At 52.6% G+C, this 20467-nt stretch overlaps 1 protein-coding gene across 1 annotated transcript; it reads right to left on the bottom strand.

The window, feature by feature from the left end:
* Positions 1 to 16545: 16545 nt before the first annotated feature.
* Positions 16546 to 19756, bottom strand: Pim3 (Pim-3 proto-oncogene, serine/threonine kinase). Its single transcript, NM_022602.1, has 6 exons — positions 19487 to 19756; positions 19293 to 19402; positions 19151 to 19201; positions 18709 to 19078; positions 17776 to 17952; positions 16546 to 17700 (listed from the first exon to the last, which is right to left on the bottom strand). Exons 1-6 carry the CDS (start codon positions 19569 to 19571, stop codon positions 17513 to 17515), a joined length of 981 nt encoding a protein of 326 aa, NP_072124.1. The 5' UTR covers positions 19572 to 19756; the 3' UTR covers positions 16546 to 17512.
* Positions 19757 to 20467: the final 711 nt, after the last annotated feature.

Here is a 20467-nt window from a genome sequence, read left to right as displayed (position 1 = left end):
TGTGCATAGTATTGTAAAACAATAAGATAAAAGGCACGAATCGTGGGCAGCAGTAGATGCACATGAAAGTTTAGGGATGTCTTTTACCGTGATTGAGATTTCTTGGGACATCCCTAGAAAACTGCAGGTTCATGTCTAGGAAAGAAGAAAGGGCCATGTGTGCTTAGGCCCTGAGCGTGGTGGTTCCCTGGTATTTCAGCAGTCTTGTGTGAAACATCTCTACATAAAAGGAATACTCCTTCTGTGGAGGTAATCACAGCCATCTCTGACAGACTCCAGGGTTCTTTTCGGGTGGTGGTGCATGCATACCTTTGACCCAAGGCAGGCAGATGTCTGAGTTCTAGGGCAGCCTGGCCTACAAAGTGAGTTCCAGGAGAGCCAGGGCTACATGGAGAAACCCTGTCTCAAAAAAGAAAGAAGCAAAGAAAGAAAGAGAGAAAAGAAAGAAGAAAGAAAGGAAGGAAGGAGGGAGAAAGTAAGAAAGAAAGAAGAAAAGAAGGAAAAGAAAGAAAAAGAAAGAAGAAAGAAAGGAAAGAAGAAAAAAGAAAGAAGAAAGAAGAAAGAAAGAAAGGGAAGGGGAAAGCGGGGAGGAAGAGACACCCCCAAAGATGTAAGTGGACTAGTGAGCTGAGGAAAGCCCCCAAAGCATCCATCTGGCTACAAGTATATGGTCCTCCACAGCCCTCAACCTCAGTTTGTAATTTGCAGCCTCCATTTTCAGTATACCCTCTTGGTCAGATGACGCCAGGGTCAGAAAGGGCATCCTGCAAGTTGGCTTTTTTTTTTTCTTTCTTTTTTTTTTTCCGGAGCTGGGGACCAAACCCAGGGCCTTCCGCTTCCTAGGCAAGCGCTCTACCACTGAGCTAAATCCCCAACCCTACAAGTTGGCTTTTTTCAGCTGTTGATTTTAATGTAGTGTTTGTGTGTGTGTGTGTGTGTGTGTGTGTGTGTGTGTGTGTGTGTGTGTGTGTGTGTGTGTGTTTTTAAAGTGGGAGTTCAGCATTGAGACACGGTCGCTCTCTATGTAGCCTTGTTTGTCCTGGAACTCGATGTGTAAAGCAGGCTGGTCTCAAACTAATAGTGATCCTCCTCCCGTCTCTACCTCCCAAGTGTTAGGATTAATGGTCTGTGCTAACCACACCCTTGCCTCTCCCACCCGCCCCCAGCTTCATGTACCTTTTCTTCAACTCCCAAGTTCAGTGAGAGGAGGAGAAGCCAGGAAGAGCCTGAGCCTTTTGATCAGAACACCTGGGAGATGACATCTCAACCCATCATCGGTTCCCAAAGTACAGGCGAGAAGGCCAAAGAATCTGGTCTTGGCACCATGGGAAGAACTGCTGGGCAAAATCTCCAATGAGAGCTCCTCGGCCCCAGCCTCCAACCCAAAGAGCCAGGTTGGCCAGGCCTAAGAGCAAAGAACCAAAAACAAGGAGCCAGCGGTCAGGCTGTGTCCTGGTGCTGACCAGCTACATTGGCAGGCAGGCGGAGTGAAGACACATCCTGCCAAATGGAGCTTTGCAAAGACACCACCTGGAGAGGACCGGGGAGGGTGGAAAAGGCACAGAAACTCGGAGCTGCTGGGAGTCCGGGCTGTAGGGCTGGCAGAAGGCAAGAGTCGCTCAGTCTTCCAGCGGGATGGAGGGCCATGTCCCCGTGAGCCCGCCTCTGGCCCAGCTCCCAGCCTCTTCTGGAGTCATCCTGAATCAATACAGCTTCCAATTAGAATTCTGGTTATTTTAATGGCGGTTTTGAATCGCTGTTTATTATGTTGAAAGTTAATAGATTGGAATTGCTTTTTTCTAAAGCTCTGCCTAATTTCGTTTAAACTTCGCTTTGTAAGGCTGGGGAATGTCTTGTTTGGTGTGGAAACCCAGTCCTCTACCCAGCAAACCTCCCCCACCCACGCCACATAAATAAATGACAGCTTATTTTTGCGTCTCAATGGTGCCAAGAATGTATAAGGACAAGACACAAAGACCCTGGAGCCCATGTAGAGGCAGTGGGGATGTGAGTTTCACAGGTCGAGAACCAGACCCAAGGGTAGGGCCTAGGAGTGCTGGGAGCTGCTCTGAGGAGTGGAGCCATGCGTGGGCGAAGCACCCGGAGGTTTCAGGGCCACGTGCAGGGTGTAAGAGCTGGCTTCGAGGTGGGAGAAATTGGTGGCTCAGTGAGAATCCAAGCCACTGCATTGTGGGGGAGGGAAGGTAGGTGAGGTACTCCTTGCCTGGATCAAGGTGAAAAAACCTTAAAGAAGGGCATCTGTCGGGGTTGGGGATTTAGCTCAGTGGTAGAGCGCTTGCCTAGGAAGCGCAAGGCCCTGGGTTCGGTCCCCAGCTCCGAAAAAAAGCTCCGGGGGGGGGGGGGGGAAAGAACCAAAAGAAGGGCATCTGCGATGCTCTGGGATGGAGCGAATTAGATCATCTGCCTCCCTGTGAAAACCATAGTTGGTGTCTTGGGCAGGTGCTTCCTGGCTCCAAGCAGAAGGACCCCCTGGGGGACCAGCCAGAAGTTGGCACAAACATGTCCGTGGCCCCACTCCTCCCAAATGGGGGTCTGGTTTCCACCGTGTCCCTGTCCCTGGGGCCCACTAGAGCAGGTTCACAGTTCCCCTGAGGCAGCCGTGCACAGGTGGGGACCAGCAGCAGCTGCAGGGCGGTTCCTGCGACCTGAGACTCAGGGAGCAGACAGAACTTGGCTCCTGAACCCTCTGGGCCAGGGAAAGGGGTCACATCTGCTATGGGGGAAGGGCAAAGTCTCCCCTGGGTCTCAAGCTTCTTGATTAAGGGAGGCAGCCAGGAATACAACCTCAGGGCTTGGGGCCAGGAGAAAGTTAGGAGCCTGATTTCTGCCTCCAGTTCCCAGGACCGGAGCATCTGAGAACCTCCTGCTGATACCCCAGCTTCTTTCACTAGGGAAGAAGGGCCTCCAACTGCAGAGAGTCCATTGAGATACTCAGGGAAACTGCCTGCTCACATCTCTTCATGGTTTACTCTGCTTCAGAGTTTTGATGGGTGACCCCACGTATGTGACCCCACGGAGCTTTGCGGTCTCCGAGCTTCCGGGGACTCACATGTGGGTGGGTCTCTGAGCTTCCGGGAGACTCACGTGTGGGTCTTCTGGTCTCCATACCTGGTGGGTGTCTTGCATCTGCCTATGTTCAGGCCACTGAAGTCCACTCCCCGCACGCTCACCTTGCTTCTCCCAGATAATTGATCACTGCTGACCAAACGACCACTTCCTCACCGGCTTGCATCTTGTGTATGTACGGGGGATCTAAGTGTATCCTCTCAAGTCTGTTTCTCTCCTGTTCTGCTCATCCTTACCCTAGCACTTCCCCATCATCACCACATGGTCATGAACAAGGCAGAGTGAGACCAACCACTATTTTTTAAAGACAGGGCCTCACCATGATTCTCTGACTGGTATACGGCTTATGTGTGTGGAGGTCAGAGACACCTTTAGGACTTAGTTCTCTCTTTCTACCTTGTGGGTCCCAGGGTCTGAACTCAGGCTGTCAGCCATGGTGGGAGGCACCTTCACCCACTTAACCGTTTCCTCAGCCCCTAGATTGTTTTTTTTTTTGTTGTTGTTTTTTTCCTAGTACACAGATTAATTTCTGTGGACCTGTCTTTCAGTGAAGTTATTTCTCCTTTTATGCCCATTCTGCTACCAAATCTGTCAAATAATGACCTTTTTCTTTTTAATTACTGGATTTTTCCAGTACTAAAATCCTCTTGGTTCTCCATACCGTCTCTCTCTTTACTGAGTCATTCTGCTTTGATATTTGTAATAATATTTATTTCATCTTGCACTTTCTGGCTAGAACATTTTCATAGTAACTCTTTAAAGTCACTGCTTTCCTTTAAGAGGACGGGGTTTGAGACAGGGTATCTCAATATAGCCCTGGCCATCCTTGAACTCAATCCTCAATCAGTAGACCAGGCTGGCCTCGGACTAAGAGATCTGCTATGCTCTGCCTCCCGAATACTGGGGTTAAAAGTGTGTGCCACCATGTCTGGCTGATTATTGGGATTTTCCTATGTCTAGTGATTTTTGTTCCTATTCTCGAAATTTTTAGTATTATGCTATAAAATTCTAGGTCTCCTTTCCCCAAATTAGAAGGTTGATATTCTTGTCATTCGTCTCATGTAGAATATGTTCCCAAGTCAGCTCAGTTACTAAAGCTTTCTTTGGAGTTCTAGTCAGGACCAGCCTGCCTGTACACCAGCTTGTGGACTCACAAGAACATGAAGGGTGACCTTCAAGATAGTTCTCCTCTGCCTTCTCCACACGCCTTTAACCCCAGCACTTGGAAAGCAGAGGCAGGCAGATCTCTATGACCATCCTGGCTTTCAAAGCCAGTTTCAGGACGATCAGGATTGTTAAACATAGAAACTCTGCCTCAAAACAAAAACAAATAAATCAAACACAAAGAGGCAATTCTGCATGGTATTTGGGATTCTAATCAGCACCAGACTGCACATTAAGGGTGAACCCAGGAGTTCAAAACTTTAAAGCGCCTAGGATCATTTCTTTAGGCTTCTTCTTCTCTGTTACTTTGTTGGTACTTTCCAGTTACCTAGGATTCCCTTTTCCCTATAGTGGTTCTCATCCTTCCTTATGCTATAAACCTTTACCACAGTTCCTCATGTTGCGGTAACCCCTCAACCATAAAATTATTTTGTTGCTTCCTAACTACAATTTTACTACTGTTATGATTCATAATGTAAATATCGGATACTCAGGATATCTGATATGCAGGATCTGATAAGTGGCCCTCAAAGAGGTTGAGGAACTACTGCTCCAACAAAAACCAACCACTTTTGCATTTGTGATGCGTAAGGAGAAATGGCAGGACGATACAGGAGACTTCCGGAACCAGAGCAAGTCACAAAGATCACAGTGTATCTTATCTAGATGCCAGCAGCAAACAGGCTCAAAATGAAATTGAGAAAACAAGTCCATTTCCAACAGCATCAAAAACAATATACTACACAGAAGTGAGTGTAACAACAGTAGAGCAAGGGCTCTGAGCTTAAACACTTAAAACCAAGTGGCAAGTCTGGGGATGGAGCGCAACTGGTAGAGCACTTGCCTCGAATGCAGGAAGCCCTGGGTTTGTTCCCAGCACTACCTAAAAACAGATACAGTGGTGCATGTGCTCCCACTATCCCAGTTCTTAGAAAGGTAGAGGATCAGAAGTTCAAAGTCATCTTCAGGTGTCAAGTTGGAGGCCAGCCTGGGCTACACAAAAACACAAAATGCTGTTTATAAACAAACAAACAAGTGCCACATAGCATTTCCAGGATATATTAAAGTTCTAAATCAATGGGAAAATGCCTCCAGGTACAAAATGTGAGCAGGTGTCTCTCATTGCAGAAATTAGTAACCCCATCATAAAATGTATGTGAAAATACAAAAGGTGGATACAATATATCCAAAACAATTTCAACAACAACAACAACAAAAACCAAGTTGGAGGACAGATACTCTCTAATTTCAAAATTTACTATAAAACTACAATAATAAAGGCCTAGCACACCGATCCATGAAGTATCTACAAATCTTATAGCATCTACAAACAGTCCACTGATTTCTGACAAAGATAGCAGGCAGATCCCAGCCTGGTCTATAGAGCCAGTTCCAGAACAACCAGAGCTATATACAGAGAAACCCTACCTGGAAAAACAAACTTACAAAAAAAAAAAGGTATTTATATTGACTTTTGGCTTCTATACATGTAGGCATAAGTTTGTACAACATACACACACACACATATGTGCATGCACATGCCACATCATACACACAAAAACACCACATATACACACCTACTATACACAAAAGACCCAGGACCCAAGTAAAGAGGTGAAACATCCACTCAGTTATTGTAACAAAGAAGGTACAGGGGTGGAGCCCAGCATGGTGCTACAGTTCTGAACTCCTCAGTGTGGACTCAGAAGGGTGAGACAGGAAGATCAGGAAATTGAAGATGTCCTTAGCTAAATAGTGAATTCAAGTCTAGTATGAGCTACACAAATTGATACTCAGAGTATCACTCCAACCCACTAGGATGGCCCATCAAGAGAAGTACAATAGGGGCTGGTGAGATGTCTCGGGGGTTAAAAATACTGGCTACTCTTCCAGAGATCCTGAGTTCAATTCCCAGCAACCACCGGGTGGCTCACAACCATCTGTAATGGGATCCGGTGCCCTCTTCTGACGTGACTCCTACATTTAAATAAAGAAACAAATAAATGAAGGAGTACAGTAGCAAGTTGTGGAAACAGTAGAGCTCTTATAGCATGTTGAAGGAACATAAAATAATGTGTAATCAATTTCTACCCCAGACGTTAATAAACTTGTCGTGTGACCCCACAATTCTTGTCTTTTGTTGTTGTCTTTTGTATCTACCTGAGAAAAATGTTGTGTCCACACAGAAACCAATCCACAAATCTCTACCAAAGTTACATTGTTCATCACAGCCAAAGTGTGGAAACCCCTGGAATGTGCCTCAACCGATGAAGGGACAAAGGACGGGTTATCCCTTCAAGGAAACATTGTGGCGAAAGTGACTACTGCTACCTCAGTGCAGGCAAACCTCAAAATGACCTCCTGTGAGAGCAGCCAGAGACTAACGCAACAAGTTGTGAGACTCCAAAGGAAATGTCCAGAAAAGGCAAGTCTGTGAAGCAGGCAACCAGGCTGACGGTGGGAAGAGGAAGTGACATCTGCTGGGCCTGAGAGCACTTGGAAGGGATGGAAATGTTCTAAAACTAGATGTGGTGAGGATACACAGCTAGATACATTTACTAAAAGCATAGAATTGTGGGCGGCCTTCTGAAACTGCTCGAAGCCGGTGGATTTTTATAGAACGTAAATCACACCCTAACGAAGTTGTTTTAAAAATACCTTTTGCAGATTTTATTAGGTTTCTATTTAATTCTCTGAACTGTTTAAAGTGACTCAGAGTATTAGTTTAGGAAGAATTTGCTTTAAAAAAAGAAAAAAAAAGTCAGCTCACTGAAAGAAACAGAGCCTACTCTGCCCTGAGCAGGCCTTAGCAGCTCAGCTGTGACCACTGCAACCATGCCCATCCTATGGCTGGGCAAAGCCCATAGCCCTTGGCCTTCTGAACCACCTCCTGCTTCGGGGTTCCCCAACCCTGAGCCGGGAGCCCTCTCCAACCTGGCTCTCCTTGAAGTTGCCTTTCCCGCGGATCTCGAGCTCTGCAAGGAAGAACCAAAGCCCCTACAGAGGGACAGAGGGATGGGATCGCCTGAGAACCCAGCAGAAGACTGGAGAGCTGAGGGTCGCTGGTGCATTTGCCAAAAAAGACAGCCGGGGAGGACAAGGAGGGTGCACACCTGGACCAGAAGGTTTGCAAACTAAGCCGGAGCTTCTGCCGCCCTAAATCTCTCGGCCAGCAGGGGGCGCTGCGGCCAGTAACTCCGCAGTCTGGGTACCCGCCGTCCTGAAACTTGGGGTGACCCCGTGGTAACCAGAGTGGGCAAATACACGGAGTGACCTGGTGTCCTGACCACGTCCTCGTTCAGGCCCTCCACGTTGCCTCAATCTGAGGTCCTCCACTCTATGCTCTCATGGCTTCAAGCATGTGTGAGACCATGGTACTAGGGACTGGATTAAAGAGGACCATCGCCACCCACAACCCGGGTGCAGCATCTTTTGTGTCTAGTCAGCCTCGGGCTGGAGCGACCCGCAGACCCCGAAGGCAAAAGCTTTCAGCTTCTTTTTACCCATGAGGGCATCAGGTACAAGTAAGGCTGGCGATGAAGACCTGAACGACGCCTACTGCCTAGAGTTATGCAGGCTGTTGTTATTGCAGAGCTAGCCAACTAGGGCTAAGCTCAGTGCACCCTGTACAGGAGCTAGAACCTGCGGGTCCCTCATGCCACGCCCGCAGGTGTCCTGGTGCAACCTGGACAAACGGTCACTTTTGTCCGTCCTCCTCCTTGGAGCCCATTCCTCTTCAGGCCCCATAGCAGGATCAGGGTGCCCACAGCTAATCTGGCCAGCAGAGTCAGGTACCTGCCAGAGGAGGAGGCCGGGTTCAGCTGACCACATTGTGGGGACACAATGTCCCAAAGGCTGGAGGACAGTGGGGGGGGGAGCAGGGGGGGGGAGCAGGGGAAGGCAGGCAGACCAGAGCCGGAATCCCCAGACCCACCCAGTCCTAGAGAACTGCTGCCCCAGAACAAGCAGTGTCCTCTTGCCCTAACCGGTCAGCACAAACCCAGCCTGCTCCCTCCTGCTCCCACACATTTGTGCTTGGGGGAGGGCCCTCGTGCTTACGGATATCACGGGGCGGGATCTTTCCCAGTCTGTGCAGCCTGCTGCCTGGCTGGGTCAGAGTGACCTTCTAACTCCCAAACCATCTGAATCTCACCTCTTCCCCACCCCCCCATCTTGGAGAACTGTGACCTCTCAGTCCCTTCTTCTTGGCCTGTCCCGGGTCCTGAGGCTGGGCTGGGACTGTCCTGTCCTCCACCTTCCTTCGTTCCTATTTTGAGGGTCTGGCCTGTTCTCCAAGCCAGCCCTGTCTCTCAGGTTGTCCTCCGCAATCATTCTCTCTGTCTCTGTCTCTCTCTGTGTCTCTTCTGTTTTTCTCTGTGTCCATCTCTGTCTCTGTCTCTCTCTGTCTCTCACATACTTGTACACTCACACATGCATATACATACACCACCCCATCCTCCTTAGGGGATACACCCTAAATTTCCCTTGCCCTGGGTTCTCTGGGGGAGGGGGCGTAGAGCTACCGACTGTCCAGGTAAATGAAGTCCAGAATGCACAGCCTTGGATCTTCTTCAACCCTGCATCCCGTGGTGTGTGTGTGTGTGTGTGTGTGTGTGTGTGTGTGTGTGTGTGTAAATGTAATAAAAGTTTTAAAAATAAAACCTGTACTACGAAGTCATCACTGGCCAACACTACCTTAGGGATGCACAGTCATGTGAACATACTGTCCCATGGGTCAGGGCTCCCAGGGGTCAGGGCTCCCATGGGTAACCTAGCTAGAAGGACACAGGGCTTCCTGCAATGATGGCCCCCTCTGTGCCTGCCTGTCTTCTGCTGGCTCCAGATTGCTCCTCTATGCCCATCTTCTTTCTCCTACCAGCTCCCTGGCTAATCCCCAAGGAGCTGCCTCCCAGGAGGTTCCTCCACTCACTACTGTGCCCTTTCAGTGGGGGAGGGGGAGTCATTGTGGCAGCAGTGTCACGTGAAGGTGGGAGTGGGAAGGACATTGTAGTACGTACAGCAGGCTTTGCCTAGTCTAATTCTGCACAGATGCACACACACATGCACACACCAGTCCACATACAGTCATGCTTGGGTACACACACACACACACACACACACACACACAGGCTTTCATGCACTCACCACTTCACACGCATGCTGGCACACTCATTTCTAAATGCACACACTGTGCACATATACATGAACCGACACGTACAGAACACAAAGTTACATGCGTCCTTTTTGTGGGCTGATAGCTCTAGCTGGTGTTCCCCAGGAGGCTACTTCAGGGCCTGAACCAGGGTGAAGCCAACACTGAGTCCAAGACCCTTTCAGACCCAGGATTTGTGCTTAAGGTAGGCAGGAGCCCTGATATGTATAGTTACTCGAGCTGCCTGCTCTGCTCCAATAGTGTCTCTCAGCAGCAAGACCCAGCAAGAGAAGGCATCCCCGGTCCCTGCTTCTGATGTCAGTCTCCCTATCCTTGGACCCTTCCCTCAGCTACCTTAAGTAGATCTGGCTACTCTCCTGGAGTATTAGACCAACCAGGAAAGGGGTCCTACAGTATGTATGCCCAGTTTACTGGGACTTCAGAGCCCTTTAGTACCTGCCTTTCCCTTCTCGTTCCTTTAGGCCTGAGCTACTCTTAGAGATGAGTGTGTGTGTGTGTGTGTGTGTGTGTGTGTGTGTGTGAGAGAGAGAGAGAGAGAGAGGGAGAGAGAGAGAGAGAGAGACAGAGAGAGACAGAGAGAGACAGAGAGAGACAGAGAGAGACAGAGACAGGGAGAAAAACAAAGACAGAGAGACAGAGAGAGATTAGGCCTCAATTGCTAGACCAGGCTGGCCTTGAACTGACAGCAAACTCACTCCTGCCCCTGCCTCCCAAGTGCTAGGTTTCCAGGCATGCACCACAGTGACATAGACCTGGTCTATCGTGTCCACTTGTCAGCTTGTGTCCCTTCTCTAGACCTCAACAGATCCCTCTCTATCATATCTGAAAGCACGGCACCTACTTGTGCCTCTGTCACTGCCCTGTGGCAGGGCCAAGTACTGGGAGGGCTGTTTCCCTCCCCAGTGTCAAGGGAACGAATGTATGAGAGCGGACACAGAATGCGGGGAGGTGGGTGGCAAGTGATGGTCAGTAGGTAGAGCCTCCAGGTCCCCTGAAGGGGGCCTGACTGGTAGTTACGTGTGTGGACTGAGAATCAGACAGCACCTCCAAGCCCTGGCCCTCTCGTCATCCACCACAGGATGAGGAAAAGGCCCAGTGACCTCCCTGAGTGTCCTGGTTAGTTTTCATTGTCAACTTGGCATAGCTTAAAATCATCTGAGTTAGTATCACTTGAGGGATTGGCCAGTTCAGACTGGCCCGGGGCTTAGTCTATGAGGAGGAATGGTCTTGCTTGATGATTGGTGTGGGAGGGCTCAATGGGGTTTCTGTTTGTTTGTTTGTTTGTTTTTTTAACAAAATCTCAATTGTTCAGTTTTACCAATGAAGACTTTGGAGCCTCATGCCGGCTCAGAGAGGCAGAGAGAGCACTCAGCTGAGCTGACCAATCCCAGCAATCCTCTCTCTTTCCAAAAACTTCGTTCAAACTCCATGTCCCTCCCTTCTACTTCCTGTGTCTCTCTCCCACTCCCTCTCACTCTGTATGTTTTTTTCTTAATAATCCTATGTTCATTTCCTATCAACCTGTACCTCTTGACCTATGGTTGACTTCATTTAATCCTGTCTACAGCATCGAAGCGGAAAGCTCTTGGTTTCAAGGTGTGTGCTAAGGCTGAGCCGCACCACAATGAAAAACAGGTTTTTTCCAGTCAATAATGCAATCTCTCGGGGTTCAAATCTCAGGTGTGCATCAACTCAGCACACTGTAGTCCCATGGTTCCTAGAGTGGCCAGGGAGCTGGGGGGTCACTGGTCACAAGGTTTGAAGGGAAGATAAGCAGTAACTTCTCTCAGGCAAACTGTGACTGTTCTGTCTTCTCCGGGCTTACAGCCATATGACAGTTTTCTAACCAGAGCCTCGGAATGAAGCCATAGCTTTCAGAGCTGTCTCTGTAGACCACAGGACCTTGGGAATGGTCCAGTGTAAGCTCCATCCAGCAAAGGTTGGACCAAAGGTGTCTCCTCCCTTCCCACCCCCTGACACCATGTTAATGGAAGACCAGTTGGCTGGGCTGGGCTGGGCTGGGGGCTTCACACTAGCATAGTGGTCAGCAGGGACCAGAGGCCAGATCACAGCCAGTTGCTATCTCTGACCCTCTTGCTGGGAAGGAGGTGTCCAATCATCCTGCCCTCGGGTCATCTTAGTAGTTAGGTAGAAGCCCCATGTCCAGTGTCCAAATCTGAGCCCACTTTAATTGTTAGGACTTAAGAAGTTGAAGTCGTCCTGAGCCTCAGTTTCCCCACCTGGTTCATGGAGAAAGCTGTTAGGATTAGCATCCTACCCCACCCCGATACAAACCCCCTCCTCTTTTGAGTTGCTCTGGGGTTAGAGGGTTTTACCACAGCAACAGAAAGGAAAATAGAAGACTGGTCTGGTCTGGTTTCTAGTGACTAAGATCTAGCATGCCTGCCACCACAGATGCTTTCCTGAAGGTGTATGGTCAGGAAGAGGACAGTAGACCATGCTGGAGGAGCAGCCCCTGCCACAACCTGCCACAGGGCATAAAAAAAAAATGGGTCAATTATGTAATCAAAGCTCTGGGGTTCACTAAGGCTGTCTGTCAGCCATGGGTACCCACCCCGGCAGAGGTTCCTGTCAGAAGAGTACCGGAGCTGCTGAGAGATCCAGAGCAGAGTTCAGGGATGGGCAAGGCCTCTGCTCTCCTGTCAGACTCACTGCTCTGTGCTCAAGAGCCAGGGCTGCTTGATCCTTTCCCTGCTACTCACCCTGGACTTCAGACAAGCAACTTCTCTAAACTGCCTTCCCTAAACCCCTCCTGGGGCTGTGTCCAGACTCAATAGCTCTCTGTGGAGAGTCCTGTTCTTCTATCCAGCAAGGCCAGCAACCAACACCCTCTTCCTCAGAATCTCTCCTCCTGGGACCCCAGTGGGGTACCCCTGACAGCCTAGGTAGCTTGCCAGATGCTGTTGTCACCACAGACAAAGACCTGTGACTGTGGGTCAAATGGGTGAACCTCCAGATCTTCAACTCTTGGCCTTCTCAGTCCTTGCCTGTTTGCCTGGTGGGGGGAGGTCTCTAGCCTCTGCCTCAGGCAACCTTTTCAGATCAGGCATGAACTACACACTGCATCTGGTTGGCGTGTCTCTCTAGCCTCCTCCTCTCCTGCTAGGATACTTGCAGACAGGGGTCTCTCCTCCTCAGGAGGAACAGGCAGACTCTCAATCTCTTCCCTTTGGCACTGAAGCAAGACCAGTGCCATTTCTGTTGCCATCCTGGAGACCCTCCGTGTCCCCGCCTCCCCCTATGGGAAGTCATCCTGGCTTTGGGCCCAGTAGATGAGAAGGCAGATCACAAAGAGGGCAGAAAGAGCATCCTTGCGGCCCAATTCTGCCCCCATCAGTGGTCTTGCTGTGACCCAGTTGGGGCTTTAGTGATGTTCAAGCCAACCACCCTTCATAAGAATCATGTAGGCTCCTCCTGCAGAACCTGACTGGTCCTGAGGATGTCTTCTTGTTTGTTTCTCTGTGTAGCCCAGGCTGACCTCAAACACAGACATCTACCTGCCTCTGCCTCCCTAGTACTGGGATCAAAGGTGTGGGCCACTGCTGCCAGGCCCTGAGGATGTATTTAAGTCAGTCATATAGGTTGAAAGTTTGAAGATTTGTAGCTTTAAGGACCTAGTCCCATAGAAAATCATCTGAGCCACCAGATAATGCTAAGAAGGTCCAGCCTGGGACGCTTGGTGAGTTGGGGAGCCCAGAACCTGGTAACTTTCCTAGTTGAGGGGGATGGGAGGGGGAGGAAGAAAGTCAGGAAGCCATAGTCTAGGCAGGAGTCTTAGGGGGACATTTAGGGTAGTCTGCCCTTTCTCTTCTAGCTCCAGAACTATCACATGACCAAGGGGAAGGATTGGTGTCTAGCCCATAACTACAGGCCCCGAGGAGTTCACTGTACCAGGTCTTAGACCCCCATAGATTGATAAATTATCTCGGCCGATGAAATGAGCCAATTCAAACCAAATTAAAGTATAAAGGCAGGATTATTGGGGGCGGCTCTCGGATGAGTTCACTGACCACATGGGAAGGGCGTCAGTGAAGTAACCATGAAAAGGGAGACAGAGGAGAAGGGGAAAAGAGAGAGGGAGAGCCTGTGTGCTGAGAGAGGAGAAGAGGTGCAGAGAGAGAGGGGGGGAGAGGAGAGAAGATGGGAACCAAAATGTCTGGATTATACATTGAAGAACCCCTGGGGAGAGGAAGGACAAGATACACCAGCCACGCCCTTTAATGGGTAGGGACTGAGGGATGCTTCGAGAACCTGGAGGTCACATCCGGGCCCGCTTTGGTGTGTAAAATAGACATCTCAGCTCCTTGTCCTGGGTGTGAAACCCAACACAGACGGATTCTGTCTCAACAGAAGAGGGTCCTATAAGTATCAAGAGACTGAGTTGGCACTGACTTCCCCTTCCAAAGCCTCCTATACTAAAAAAGATGGCTGAGGAAGGTATTGGAGGCCTGTGAGTTCCAGAGGACCACCCAGTGTGCCCTACAGATAAAGTGTAGTGGAAACATTCATGTCATATCTCTGCCTCAAGCTGCCAAGGGGTTGCTACTCTCTTGGGGGTTGTCCAGGTAAAGTAGGAAGGGTCTATCTATGAGGTGGAGGTGGGAGAGGGGAGGGGGCTTAAACACCCACAGCCCGATGTCCAGGACTTTAAGCCATTGGATTGACCTCTGTTTTACTTTCTCCCCAGAGAGAAGCCAAACCTCATTCAAGGTCTCCAAGGTCCAGAAAGCAGGGGCTCAAGTCCATTGCAGCACGTGGGTCACAGAGATCCTGATAGAGCCTAAGTGTGGGAATGTGCTGGAAGGTGGGCTGGCTCTGAATCTTTCACTGTACCTTGTACACCAAGAAGTCTGGAGCAGCCAGAACTGTAGCAGGCCAGGCTTCCTGGACAGCAAGTCCACAGGGACTAGGGTCCTGTTTGGATCTGGAGCGACTCCAAAGGCCTTTCTGTTATTAAAGGCTTGGTCTCTAGCCTTTGGCCCCATTAGTGGGGAGGTGGTAGGACTCCCAGGAGGTGGAGTTTCTATGAGGAAGTTAGGTCACAGGCAGAGTGGGTTGTGCAGAGGAGGGGAGGGGGAAGGGAAAAGGGGAGGGAGGCTTTGAGGGGATTTTCAGACTTCAGCCCATCCTCGTTTCCTAGCTACCACAAAGTAAACAGGAACTACCTACTCCCCACCAGTATGTGTCTTGACATGGTGGTCCTAAAAGCAACAGGGCAAGTAATCAGGGGGCAAACCCTCCGATGCTTTATACTGACTGGGAGCCGAAATGATTTTTCAGCCTCTGTTTATCAGGTACTGTGTCACAGTCTGGAAAGCTGCCTAACATTCCTGGCATTCCAGCTCTGGAACTCTGCCGGTCCAGGATCTGGGAATGAGCCCTGCAGACTTCTCAGAATTTCACTGGGGGTGTGGCCCAGATGCCAGGAAAGGCCCACAGGCCCTGCACCCCGGGCTCTTCCTGTTGTGTGGTAGCACCTAGACTCGGGGCCTCCCAGACCTATATCCCTTTCTGGATCCTTTGGGTTTGTGTCAAAGCCCCGCCCCGCTGGCCTGTCAGCTTTGTGCTGAAAACCAGTACATTGGAGTGTCAGCCCAGAATACTAGGCTGCTCCTTGTGGGTAAGAGCATGATAGAAGGCAGTCAGCAACACCAGACTAAGCCAATAGGATAGTGTCCCTGTGTCCTCTGCCTCTACTCACTTGGTTACCTGTATCCAGAGCTTTAGCATCTTTTGAACTTGCCAGCAGTCACTTACTGTCACTTGTGCCTGCATAGCGCGCTGTGCACTCCAGGAGCCCTGGTCTCAACAGCCTGGAGGCAGTGTCCTGTGGATTTACTGGGCTTGCTCCCCAGATCAGAGCTCAGACCTCCAGGCCCCTGTCCAGATTCAGATAGAACACTGTGGAAGTCATGGATATGTTGTGGTATCAGGCACCTCATGACTGCCATCTGCCTCAACTCCCCATTGGACATGCTGTCAGTGGTGTTGGCATGTACCAAGGTCAACGTGGTGTTCTTTTGTGCACACTCATCACATAGGGGCCCCCTATGAAAACTCTGCTGGCTTCTTAACCTCTGCAGCACTTATCAGCACCACCTTCTTGGAGCACCGCTGCCTGAATATGAGGGTCTCAGAAGCTCAGAACTATTGCCCTGTTCAAGTCCTCTCCTGAGAGTTTTCCTTCCTCAAAATGTCTAGACTGAAGTTCCTGGTGACAGAGGCTCAGTCTCCCAAGGATAAATCCTGAAGAGTTGGGGGAGCCATCACAAGGATGGGTGTTACTGGAAGGTGCATGCTAAGTCTCACAGGAGGTAGATAGTGGGCCTAACATCCTCAGACAGCAACTAGGGAACCCGATACCTGTCTCTGCAGAGCCTATTAACCGTACAGATGCCTGCCTCACTCTGAGGTTGAGCTTGGTCCTCTTAGCCTCATTGCTGGTTCAGGAGAAACCGTTAGCAATACTATATCCCCCACCACCACTTCCCCCTCATCTGCTTGCTCCAAAAACCATGTTAGTGGCTTATTTCTTTCGCTTTCCAAAACTCCGAGCTGCTTATTAAATCTCCTGGCCAAAGGCTGCTGTTGTGCTGCCTGAGGCTCACAGGTGGTAGCCAGTGGTCTCAGTACTGGGCACCGTCTACCACCGACCCACTTTCACAGCTGGGCACGGCTTACGGACTGCTCCTCCAATCTCAGGGGGGGTTCGATTGCTATTGACTGATCATCGATCCACCATCCTGCACTCAACCTCTGTCCTCCTTTTCCAAATACTATCTACTCCACCTAATCCATTCTAACACCTCCACCAAGCTTGGCTGGGGCAGCAAGCCACTCCCACCCACAGGAAACTGACTTCTCTTCCTAAGGGCAGCTGCCCCATCCCCATAGCTCCCAACGGACAGGCCTTCTATCTCTGAGTAGAAAAAAAGGTGGTGATGAGGGACTAGGAAGAAACGCCCTCTGGCTAGCATAAGACATTGGGCTGGCCTCGTAAAGGCTATCTCCAACTTCCCCCTATGACCCATTTGACAGAGCTTTAACAGAAACCTGGAAGGCTACCAGGGCCCCAGTCCAATAAACAGAAGATATCCATTATATACCAAAACATTTAATTGAAATACCTGTATAAAAAATATGATCTCCAGACATTTCACACTTTTGAACTTATACAACCCCACCCCTGATGCCTACTCACACCAGGGTCACAGAACACAGTTGCTAAAATAAATTAAGGGCTTGAGACTCTGTCCCCCACCCCAGCTTTCAGAGCCAGCAAGCAGACTGTACAAGGTCAATAATTTAAACCCCCTCCCCAGCGCAGAGTGCCCAGGGTGACAGGGTCTCCCACTCCCCTTAAATTAGCCACTGTACAAATTCCTCCTCCCACAAACATGGGGTTAGGGACCTACTGCAGGTGCAGGAACCAGGATGCCGTCTGTGGACTGAACGGCCACCCTTGGCTTTCCTGAACACCCCAGGGGCCTGGAGAAGGTGGTTGCTTGGAGGAAGTAACCTCAGCAAATAAATTAAACAATAAATAGCCCCAGCAGGGCAGGGGCGCCCTCCAGGGTGATCACACCATAAATAAGAGACCGTGGCACGCTCGTTGCGTGCGGTGCCAGGGAGGCAGGCGGGCAGCAGTGGCCCAGCGTTGCATTGCTTGTGCAGACATGCCCAGACGAAGACCAGGAGACTGGAGGGTTGGAGGTGGGCACCACAGGGCGCTCCATGTCAAACACACTTGGTCAGGAAGGCTGCCGCAAGATGGAGCAGCAGGGTAGGGTCTCGGGTTCAAGTATCCACCCAGGGCAGGCGGGACCTTGCTTAGCCCGCAGCCATCTTTGGACAGAAGAGCTCAAGAAAACCCAGGCCCTGTGGAGCAGCGTTCAAAAAGGCACTCAAAGCAAAGGAAACAGGCCCGGTGCCGAGAGCAAAGGTCACCAGGGGTCAGAGGTCACTGCTTTTGCAGGAGACATCCCAGGCAGAAAATGTTCATTCTGGGAGAGGGCTGGCTAGGCTGAGCCCAGGCCCCCAGTGTGGAGTCCAGGCCCCTCCTCCTCCTCACAAGCTCTCACTGCTGGAAGTGGTACTGGCTCCGTCATCAGTATCCAGGGCACAGAGCCGAAGGTCACAGTTCTCTGGAACGCTGCCCTCTGTCCCCAGCATCCAGGGATGGGCAGCAATTTGGTCCAGCGAGGGCCTCTCTGAGGGCCGCAGGGAGAGACACCACTCAATAAGCTGCTGGCACTCTGCAGGGAGAACAGGGGTCAGTCCTGCTGCAACACTGCCCTGCTCCCAGTACAGCCCCAGGATCAACAACACACCTGGGGAGACCCTCCTCCGGAAAAAGAGCCTGCCGCGCAAGATCTCCTCATCCTGCTCAAAGGGAATGTCCCCACACACCATGTCGTAGAGCAGTACACCCAGAGACCACACAGTGGCAGACCGCCCGTGATATCGATGATACCGGATCCACTCTGGGGGGCTGTACACACGGGTGCCTGAGGGAAGATTCAGGATTAGGCACACATCAGGATGTATACACACTGGGGGAGAACACTGAACAACGGGCCTTCATTAGCTCTCAGTCTGCCTCCATCAGGGCCTCTGAGAATCTTGCTTGTCATCACCCTGGAAAAACCCCAACACAGCAGCAGGCGGGGCTCAGGAAAGGAGGGACAGGGAGGGCAGGGGAGGAACAGGAGTGAAGGGGAGATGAAGGCCCACCCCCAACAGGCCCCAGGGCAGGAGCGCGTCACATGAGCTGCGGCTCCAGTTTCACAACAAACAGATACATCGTAAGCCACGGGGAACCAGGCCCATGTTCTAGCTCCTCCCGCCCTGGCTGGCCTGCTCAGCTCTGCTTGGCTAGGAAAGGGGAGGAGAGGAGCTAAGGAAGAGGGGCGGGAGAGATGGGAGGAGGGAGGAGAGGAGTGGGGGAGCCCCGGCTTCCCCGCGCTCCGCAATGCGGGGATTTCTACTGCGGCGCCCCCGCGCTCCGCACGCACGCACGCCAAGGGAGGCCCGCGAGCGCCCTCCCCGGCACAGGGAGGGGCCACGGCGCCGAGGCGGCTGGCGGGGCCCTGCGTCACGCGCGTACCGCGGGTCTCCCTGGCTGCCACCCACCGCCCCCAGACCCTATGCTCTAACACCAAAGAGGGCTACCCCGGTGTCCTCACCCGCCCCCCACCCCCCCGTAAGCCCGGAGTGGCGCGTGGCCTCTTAACAGTCGCCGGAACGCCGCACCGCCTGCTCACCATCAAAGTCAGTGTAGACCGTGTCCTTGAGCACCGCGCCCGAGCCGAAGTCGATGAGCTTCAGCTCGCCCGAGCGCAAGTCCACCAGCAGGTTCTCGTCCTTGATGTCGCGGTGCACGACCCCACAATTGTGGCAGTGCCGCACAGCGGCGAGCACCTGCGCGAAGAAGCGACGAGCCAGAGGCTCGTCCAGGGCGCCGCGTTCAGTGATGAAGTCGAAGAGGTCCTGTGCCGGCTCGGGTCGCTCCAGCACCAGCAGGAAGCCGTCGGGCCGCTCGAACCAGTCCAGCAGGCGGATGACGCCGCGCGCGCCGCCCGCCGCGCCCACCTTGCGCAGCAGCACCACCTCCAGGGGCACGGCCATTCCGCCCTGGGGGACAAGGCGGTCATCGGACAAAGCCAAGGCAACCCGCACCCCCACGCCCCGAGCCCGCATACTTACGAGACTGCCCCACTCGGTCACCCGCTCCTTCACCACGTGCTTCACAGCCACCTGCGGGGAAGAGGGGGCGACACGCGAGCAGTCAGACGGGCGGCCGAGCGTGGCGATCGTCCACGCGGGTGCGCCCGGAGCCACGACTCACCGGGAGTCCGTCGGCGATGCGGCTGCCCGCGTAGACCGTGCCGAAGCCGCCGCTGCCGAGCACGGCGCCCACCTGGTACACCTTCTCGAAGCTCTCCTTGTCCGCCTTGGCTGTGGGACACACAATCCCGTTGGTGATGTCCCAAAGCCCCTCCGGCTCCCGCCTAGGCCCCCCTCCCCGGCCCGCGCACATACCTGGCTGTAGGATCTTCACTGGGAGGTGGTCCACGCCGCCAGGCCCGCAGAGGTGCGCCAGGGAGCCGAACTTGGACAGCAGCATCGCGGGTGGCCTCGCGTGCGGCGCCGCCTCTGACCCGTCCGGCACGGACGCGGGAGGGCGGTCTTCCTGACCGCAGACAGCGCGGCGGATCCCACGGCCCCGAGGCCGAGCGCTCAGTGGGGCAGCCGCGCGGCGCAGTTGCCCGGTGGCCGCGCGGAAGCCCGTAGACGGCAGCTGGCCGAGCGGCTCACACGCCCCGGCCGCCTCGCCCCGGGGTTTTGGACCGCGGAGACACGTATCCCTCCGCGGAGGCGGGGCCGCCTGTAGCTCCGCCTCCTTCCGCCCGAGGCTCACTTTGCGGTGTGGCTGTTTTGAGTCTGGCAAAGTGGTGCTGGGAAAGCCGGACGCTCCCTGTCGGTTCACCAAGGGCTGGTGGAGCTTGGGGACAGCGACCCGTCCGGACTAGCTTGCCGTAGTAGAGTCGCGGAGGATCACAGCGTTCTACGGCTTTCCACAGCGCGCTCACCGGCCCTGCGCACGCGCAGCTCGCGCGCGGGCGGAGGCCCCCTTATGTCTCTGGCAGCGCGGGCGGGGCCGCATAAGCCAATGAAAATCGAGGTTTTGAAAGGACACGGGGACTTAGCCAATGGCGGCGTAGGGCGGGGCCTTCCGAGCCTCGCCCCCAGGCCGCGCCGAGGAAGGTCACTCTCCGGCTCCGCGAGTTACGCGTGTTGTTCCCTCGTTTCTCGTGGGCGTTCGTGGCTGGTGGAGTGCGAGGAGTCGGCCCCCTCAGAGAGGCGGAAGTCCGGGAGGACAGTCGTGCGGCTCTGAGGCCTTCACTGATACTAGCCCTGTGTGCGTCAGCTGCTGCTCGCGCGCAACGATGCGCACGTGGCTGGGCTAGAGAGAAAGCCTTGCCTTCAGACCTCTCAGCCCAGCCCCAGCTCCCTGGAGCA

The sequence above is a fragment of the Rattus norvegicus genome, chromosome 7 (genome assembly GCF_021556685.1).
Source record: "Rattus norvegicus strain SHRSP/BbbUtx chromosome 7, alternate assembly SHRSP_T2T, whole genome shotgun sequence".
Taxonomy (NCBI): domain Eukaryota; kingdom Metazoa; phylum Chordata; class Mammalia; order Rodentia; family Muridae; genus Rattus; species Rattus norvegicus.
The sequence above is the reverse complement of the archived record's forward strand: the minus strand, read 5'-3'. Positions and strand labels throughout refer to the sequence as shown.